Here is an 8,955-nt window from a genome sequence, read left to right on the forward strand (position 1 = left end):
ACTTTGGTCGGTTTTTCAAAATATTTTAATTTTTTTTCCGAAACCGACGAACTTTGGTCAGTTTTCTTTGACGCAAAAATGCGGGAAACTATTTTTGGGTCCAGCGAAATTTATTTTTCAAGAAATCGACCAACTTTGATCGGTTTTTGCAATTAAAATAAATAAAAATTAATATTAAAAAAACGACCAACTTTTGTCGGTAAATTCGGCTGGTCATTTTAAAAAACCGACCAACTTTGGTCGGTAATTTTATTTTTTAATAAAACCGACCAACTTTGATCGGTAATTTTCGTGGGAAATACAATTAAAGAGTATAAATAAAAAATAAGACAATCTTAAAACAAAATTCACCAATGGTTTAGTGGTAGAATAGTATCCTGCCACAATACACACCTCGGTTCGATTCCCAAATGGTGAATCTTTTGATTACATAATTAAAATACCGACCAACTTTGGTCGGATTTTTTTTTTTGCGACCAACCTTGGTCCTTTTACCTTTGCGACCAACCTTGGTCGATATACTAAAACGACCATCAAAATAGCGACCAAGCGTGTTTGAACGCGTTTTGGTCGGTAATTTACCAACACCGACCAATGTTGGTTGGTTTTTGTGGTCGCTAATTACCGAATTTCTAGTAGTAGTAGCAAATGCATGATATATTGGTCATTGTATAGTAATAAGTTAAGATCCAACAACTCCTATTTTTAGTGCAATTCTTGTTAGTAACATTTTCTGCATTAACGATGGAAGTGAAAGATTATGTACTCCCTCCAATTCAATTTATGTGAACCTATTTGATTGGACACGGAGTTTAAGGAAAGAGAGAAGACTTTTGAACTTGTGATGTAAAATGAGGCACATATATTTTATGTGGCTATAAATCATTACATAAAGGTATATTGTTTCCAAATAAGAAAAGGGGTCATTATTTTTGGCACGGACTAAAAAGAAAATAGGCTCACATAAATTGAAATGGAGGGAGTATTTATTTTGTATTGTATTCAAGAATTTAAATCTTTTAGAACATGATAGGTTGACTAACAGAGGCGGAGCCAGGATTTCTAGGTTATGAGTTCGGGATTCTGATCATTTTAAGTTATTGGGTTCTAAATTAATAATTTATATATATTTAAAAGATTTTTTAAGATAAAGACAGAATTCGAACCAAAATTACAAGGTTCGGCCAAACCGGCTCAAGACACTCTAGCCCCGCCATGCTGATTAACTAAATTTACCAAGTATTCAAGCATATATATATATATTCTTTTACCTTTGATACTGTTTACCCTTAAAATCGGATAACAATTAAACTTATAAGTGATTTTAAAGATATGTGATTTCACTTGGCATAGACCGATAAATATGAGAATTAATGCTAGGAATTGACAATAAAACAAAGCAAACTAGTGTGATGAACAATTATGGCCCTTGAGCTAATTGCCCCCGAACTAACTGAACAAACTATTGAGAGCATGAACTGAACAATAGAACTTGCAAAAGATAAAAGTGTGATATATTGCTTTGATATGCGTGAATGTAAGATGGTTACAAAATGATTAGAACCCTCTTTATATAATAGAGGAATCCGATTTATGGTACAATTCTAATTACAGAAGTAAATCTCATGATAGGCTAAATATTCTATCCTAACTCGATACATGCCGATATTTTTGCCACGATCCTCGCCTAATCACGAATATCTCGGCTTTCTGTTATTCGATGTAGCAGGCCTTCTTCGATCTTGTTCGATCTCTTTCTTGCTTTGGTCTTAGAAATGGTCGGCCTTGATCTTCATCGGCCATTGATCCACGAGCTTATCAATCCATCTCTGTAACATGCTCCAATATAACTGGGGTTGGGCCTTGATCTTCTATCCCGACCTCGGTTAGTCGCACAAAATTAGGCAAGCCCGATTTTGACCATATACAGATAATCCCCTAATTTTTTGGAGTGCAATGACAAGAAATGAATTGATGCTTCGAACTTTCCCTTGATCTATCATGATGTAAGCGTTGCAATGCAAGCGGCAAAGGTGACCAAAACGTCCCGTCGGTTCATATTACAAGGCATTAAATGCCTGTCAGTTGTTGTCAGCCACTATCGGTTCTGAACCGCCGTTTTCATCCTATAAATGCATTTTCCTTCTCTCGCCCAAACTTTACTTTTGATCTCTTTTCATTCTAATCTCTATTTTCCTTCGCCACCTACAAAATCTCTTGCCTTTAAGATTTTGAATTTCCTTGTTTGTTTCCTCCAAAACACCAAATATCCCAATCTCTGCTCTCCTTTGTTCACAATAACTAAATGGCCAAAACATCTAAAACTGTTTCGCAGAAAGAAAAAGCTTCCTCATCTCAGCCGGCCGGCGAGAAACCAAAGGCAGAGCCACGCCCTGAAGAATTCTTTCCTCCGCCGTGCGTCCTTGACTCCGACTTTAAGGTTGAAAATACCCCCTCGATTCCGGGACGATGCGAGCCAATGTCGAGGTACATATGCACAATCATCGGTGGCCTTCTAAACCAAGTTAAAAAGGATTTCAACTGGGTAAACAAGCACGTGGTGGTGCCCTTGCCTTAGGATTCAATCACTACGTATGTGGAGGGGTTTATTAGTTTTTACACCTACCCTTTAACATTAGGCCCCTGGACCCGGTTATCATGAACTTCTACTAGAAGTATGAGGTCACCCTCGACCAAATACACCCCTCCTTTTGAAGGATAGTGATACTGCTCCGCTTTTTTGTGAGCCAAGTCGATGGGCTTCCTTTTACCCTCGACTATCTCATACGCTTATATAGCCCCCAACTTTATTGAGGGGGATAACAAAACTTCAACGTCGGGCTTCCAATGTGGCTTTCTCGAGCATAGATGAGGATAAGTACCGGGTCTAGATGGGCCGATTTGTCCGAGTGAACACCTCGAACCTGATCCCAACCGAAAGTATTCCATTTCTGGAGAAATAGAATACAAGAGGTATGTGTAACTCCCTTTTTAACTTCTGCTTATCACCTTCATATTTTCATCCTTTCTTATTTGCGTTATATTTGATGCAGTTGTTGCCTGGATGCTGGGTACGATTCCCTAATTGAGAGCTGGGTCAGAAGTTTGGTGTCGAAATCGACACACGCCGAGCGTGTATGGCGCGAATTGGTGAAAGGTCGATGGGAGGCCCAAAACCACGGTAAGTTCTCATATAACCTGATAGCTTCGACCACTGCTCGGGTATTTTTCCGAGCTTATTTATTTTTCTTCTTTTGTAGGTCTTGGGAAGGAGGTGATGATGAGGCCCCCGTCTGGTGAAGAAGAAGAATCACTTCCTGCCCCGAAGCTGGCAAAGGAAAGAAAGAGGAAAAGGGCTTCGACCTCCAAGGAGCCAGAGCCTAAGAATAAAGCGGCTCGAAAGTCCATGAAGTATGTGATTCCCTTATCCATGGAGTCAGTTCAACTCCTAAGAGAGGAGGAGGAAGAAGAAGAAAAGGAGGATGATTCCGGTCTGGTGGCTCGAGTATGAGCTAATACCGAGGGTTAAAATGCCACCAGATTAGTCGAAACTAGAAGTATTCTGCCGCGATCTGATGGGGCCCAAGAGGGGGATTCAGTTGGAGTCCCTAAACTGATGGGAGCTAAAGGTACCTCATCTTGGGGTGAGAAGGCGATGAAAATGGGTGTGGAGGCCAGTCCCGAGGATCCTCGGAATAAGGAGAGTGTCCCAAGAGATCCACATAGGGCAATAGAAATTGGAGACTCCCCATCGCTTTATTCATTCTCTGAAGAGGAAGTTCGGGAGGCTCGGGCCATGAAGACTCCTCACATAGAAGGTTCCCTCGGACGGGAGGACCTTTTTCGTGGTTGTTTTGTTGGGGTCGATGATACTGCTTGCTTGAGTGACTTGGAGGTATCGAGAAAGAGCTTGGGCGAATCTTCCTCGAGTTTCAGATTGACCAACAAGTTTTTGGCCCCTAGTGTCAATCCCGAGTGCAAATGAACAATCATCATTTTGATCCCGGAGGATGCATGAGTTTTGCCTCCCCCATAGGGGTGGCTAGTTACCTTCATATTCTGGTCATGGAGGAAGACCAAGCTCTGATGGACGAGGTGGGAGCACCGTGTCTCTTCAATAAGGCCCAATAGGCTTTGAATCGGGTAAGCCCTAACTTTCCTTGTCAAAACAAGTTTCCACACTTGTGTTTTTCTCTTTTTGCCTATTTCTTTTTCTTCTATTTGTGTAGGCCTCGGTGCTTTATCATGAAGCATTCTTTAGGTCTTGAGGAGAACTGAACGGATATGAGGCCGAAATTCAAGGGCTTACTGAGGAGAGAAAAGCCCTCAAGCTTCTCAATGAGCAAAAAGAAAAAGAAATCAAAGGCCTCCGAGTTGAGCTGGCCGCGACTCAAAAAGAACCGATCGAACTAACCGAGCAGGTAATAAAAGTCTTAAAATCTCATGGCATCGGTTCGGGAGTGATGGCTAACAATTCAATCTCACAGGTCCAGTAGCTGCACAAGACGATTGGCCAACTACGTGGAGATGTAGATGCGGTGAAGGCGAAAGTCATAGCGTGGAAGAAAAATATGGACCTCCTTGCCTCAGATAAAGAGGCTGCTCGAGCTTAGTTATTGATATACCGTAGAATTTTGTCACAATTGATACAAATTTCTTAGATTTTAACTTGTATTTTAATGCATATTCAGTTAATTCTGATCAAGTTTGGTTGTTTTGTAGTGCATGAGCTTGAAGACCCGAAAATATGGAAAAGAAGTGAAAAAGTCACAAAAAGATGGATATGCTGCAAGTATGCGGCCTCATTATTGACATGCGGACCGCATAACTGACATGGTGATCGCAAACAGAGACAGCCTTTTGGCCAAAAAAAGAAGAAAATATGCGGTCCATTATGCGGTCGCATAACACCTATGCAAGCCGTATAATGGTCGCATAACTCCAGTAGAAGGAAGTTCACAATATGATCTGCGATGGAATATGCGGTCGTATAAAACACATGTGAACCGCATAACTGTTATGCGACTGAAGCAAGAACTGGAACTCAGCAAGTCTGTGATGGAATGATGAATATGCGGACCGCATAACTGGTCTGCGACCATTATGTGATCGCATAAGCTAACTGAAGGGGAATTTTTGTTCTATTTTGACTTCTACTTTTGGTCCAATATAAAGAGAATAACTAGGGTTTTTGTGGGTCATTAAAGTCTAAAACAAGGTCCTACTTAGAGAGCATTGAATACTCCATTTATTTGGAAGGTTGTAAAGAAGGAATCTTGCACTTTTGTAAGCTTTATGGCTTTATTAAATACTTTGTTCTTGTATTTTAGTATGAGTAGCTAGTTTTAAATACTAAGGTTGTGGACCCTAGATGGGTGTAATGTTAATGGGTGTTTAACATTGAGAATATATATATATATATATATATATATATATATATATATATATATGTATATAAATATAATGGTTGGTTGATATTTATTCAATTCTTGTTCATTATTTATGGTTGGTGGTTGCAAACATTAATCTATTCCATTTTACTCTTTCTTTACTTGGAAAAGTGAGTTAGGGTTTGGTAGAATTTAATATCAAGAACTCAAGACTTTAAATCTTGTTTAATAGAATAACTTAGGAATAAGTGGGTTTTACTTGGTATAAATTGATTGTTCTTAAATTGCAACTCTTTTATAGTTGGAAAAATCATAAAAGGAAAATACTATTCAACTATTGAAAATATTGGGTAGTCATTTAGAAATCATTTGCATATCAAAGGACCTTCCATTAGAAATATATTATATTAACACTGATAGCATTACATTCCATTGACGGGGATGCAACCTTGGTTTCCTTAATCAAATCATTTACATTCTGAAAATTACAATTAGTTATCTCTTTAATTCACAATCATATCATTTTCTTGTTACGTTAATGAAATAGAATTACAACTTAAGTCAAGTTCCACACTACTAAAGTAAACTTTTCACACCATATTCCCTATGTGATTCAACCCCAACCTTGTTGGATTATTATATTTAACACTGACATCCTTGCTTGTTTTGCTTTGTGTTGATAGGAAAACATTGCTAAATATGAGGAAGAAATGGAAGAAAATACTTTTGCGGACATAGATGAGTACATTGAGGATACAAATGCTATTGTACCTCCGATAGTAGGCGCTTCTACTTTCAAGGTGGAACATAGTTTAATCCTAATGCTCAAAGCAGAGGGGTTTTGCAGGAATTCCACTGATGGTGATCCGACACAACATCTTAAAATTTTTATGGGTGTGTGTGCGATGCACAAACAGAACAATATCTCAGATGATGCCCTAAGGTTGAGGGTGTTCAAGTACTCACTGGCTGAGGAAGCAAGGAAATGGTTTCAAAATATACCAACAAATTGCATTCATTCTTGGCCTGAACTTGTCCGAGCATTCTTAGCTAAATGGTTCCTGCAAAGCAAGAAATCTGAGTTCCGGAATAAAATATTCTTTTTCAAGCAACTACTGGGAGAGCATCTACATGAGGCATGGGAGCGATTCAAGTTATATTTGGTGAGGTCGCCTAATCATAGTTTTCTAGAGTCTATCTTGTTGGAGAAATTCTACGTGGGTTTAGATGCTATGAACCAATCTATAGCCAAGAATGCAGCTGATGAATCTTTTATGGATAAGACATTTGCAAGGATCACACAAATCCTTGATAAAATGGCAAAACATAACCAAGTGTGTCACTCAGAGGACACCACATCTGTATTGCATATGGTACTCCCTCATTGACCAACATGATTAAGGAGAACCAGTAAAGAGATCAAGTAATTGCAGGGCTTCCCACCAATGTCAATATGTTGACAAAAATGTTCACTGAAAGCCAAACAAAGAAGGTAAATGTGGTGGAATATGTGCAACCCTCATCAAATGAAGATTATTAGGAAGCAAACTATTTCAAAAACTCTCAAGGAGGCTATCAAAGGCAACAATACCAAGGTCAAGGACAACAAAATCAATGGAGGCCTAACCCGCAAGGGCAAGGCAACCAACAATGGCGAAATGACCAAGGTAGCTCAAATCAAGGGAATTGGAATAACAACAACAATAACTTCTCAAATCGGAGTTCAAACCCTTATGTTCCACCAAAGGGGAAATATTCAAATCAAGGTTCCAGTTGGAAAGCATGCTTGAACGGGTATTGCAAAATCAAGAAAGGCTCGACACTTCTATGAGGAATATGACTGAGCTTGTTGGTTCTATACCGCATCCATTCAAAAATTTGAGATGCAAATGAGAGATCTCCCTAGGGAAAAAAATCCAAAGCAAAAGGGGACACTTCCAAGTGACACAATTGCGAACCCAAAAGGTAGTGGGAGTGGTCCAACTTCTCATATCATGGCAATTACTACTCGGAGTGGGAAAGTACTACAAGGAGAGAGTGAACAAGTGGTTGAAGTGAAAGAGTCTGAGCAAGAGGTTGAGGCACAAGTTGAAGAGCCAATTTTGGTTGAAGCTAAAAAGGTTACGGAAGAGTTGAAAGTTCAAGAAGTGAACCGGGAAGAGGTAAAGGAAAAGGTAAAAGAGACACCAAAAACTCTACCACCTATTCCTAGACCTCTGCCTCCTTTCCCTCAAAGACTTGCGAGGAAGGTTGATGATAGCAAACTCAAAAAGTTCTATGACATTCTCAAGCAGTTATCGGTGAATATCCCATTTGTGGAAGCATTTCAAGAGATGCTGGGTTTTACTAAGTATTTGAAAGACTTGATCACCAAGAAGAAAACCACCATGAATGAAGTGGTGAATGTGACTCACCAGGTTAGTTCCATCATTGCAACAACCACCGTTCAAAAGAAAGAACACCCGGGAGCTTTCAGTATTCCATGCACTATTGGGGCGCGTGATTTTGCAAGAGCTCTTTGTGATAATGGGGCTAGCATCAACTTAATGCCTCTTGCTATTTACAAGCAAGCGGGGTTAGGTATGCCGAGGCCTACAAGTATGAGGTTGCAAATGGCCGATCGTTCCATAAAGAGACCGGTGGGAATTGTCAGTGATGTGCTTGTAAAAGTGGGAGAGTTCCATTTGCCCGATGATTTTGTAATCCTTGATTGTGCAGTTGACAACGAGATCCATATCATCTTGGGGAGACCATTTCTTGCCACAGGAAGAGTATTGATGGATTCAAATCGGAATGAGATCAAGTTCCGTGTGAATGATGAAGAGGTCACATTCCAAGAAAGTAAGGGTATGAAACTGCCACATGAATATGAAAGCATCTCGGTGATTGATATTGTTGATGAGGTGGAAGATATAGTTGAAATAAAGATGGAAGAACAATGCCTCAGTGAGGCGTTGGCGGCGATTTTGGTAAATTTTGATGGCGAAGATATGGAGGGGTACATGGAATCAGTAAATGCATTGGAAGGGATTGGGTCCTACACTTATGCTATAAAGAAGCTCTCTCTCAATTTAGAGAATAGAGTCACTCCTCCCGCAAAGCCTTCAACTATTGAGTCACCATAACTAGAGCTCAAACCACTTGCACTGCACTTGAGGTATAAATTTCTTAGATCAAATGACACTCTACTGGTAATCGTTTCTTCTTTGTTGAGTAATGTACATGTAGAACAATTGTTAAATGTATTGAGGGAGTGTAGGCATTACTATTGGAAGGAGCCATTGTTGTTCCGTAATTGTGCTGACAACATCATCCGATGGTGTGTTCCGGAAGATATGGTAATGCCAATTCTCAAGGCATGCCATGATTCACCGGTTGGGGGTCATCATGGAGGAAATCGGACAGCAGCAAAAGTGCTTGAATATGGCTACTATTGGCCAACGATCTACCAAGATGCAAATCAAAAGGTCAAGGCATGTGACCAATGTCAAAGACAAGGGTCAATATCTAAAAGACATGAGATGCTGATGAACTTCGTACTAGAGGTTGAGATCTTTGATGTGTG

The 8,955-nt window shown here is 39.7% G+C and overlaps 1 protein-coding gene across 1 annotated transcript; it reads left to right on the plus strand.

Annotated features, from left to right (window-relative positions):
* Positions 1-7,279: 7,279 nt before the first annotated feature.
* LOC104214482 (uncharacterized) lies at positions 7,280-8,515 on the plus strand. The gene has a single exon (XM_070163868.1). It carries the CDS (start codon positions 7,280-7,282, stop codon positions 8,513-8,515), a length of 1,236 nt encoding a protein of 411 aa, XP_070019969.1.
* Positions 8,516-8,955: the final 440 nt, after the last annotated feature.

Source organism: Nicotiana sylvestris, chromosome 12 (assembly GCF_000393655.2).
Source record: "Nicotiana sylvestris chromosome 12, ASM39365v2, whole genome shotgun sequence".
Taxonomy (NCBI): Eukaryota; Viridiplantae; Streptophyta; class Magnoliopsida; order Solanales; family Solanaceae; genus Nicotiana; species Nicotiana sylvestris.

Bases quoted from the DNA above. Each gene is read 5' to 3' on its own strand.
- LOC104214482 (XM_070163868.1), top strand. From the start codon at position 7,280: ATGAGAGATCTCCCTAGGGAAAAAAATCCAAAGCAAAAGGGGACACTT.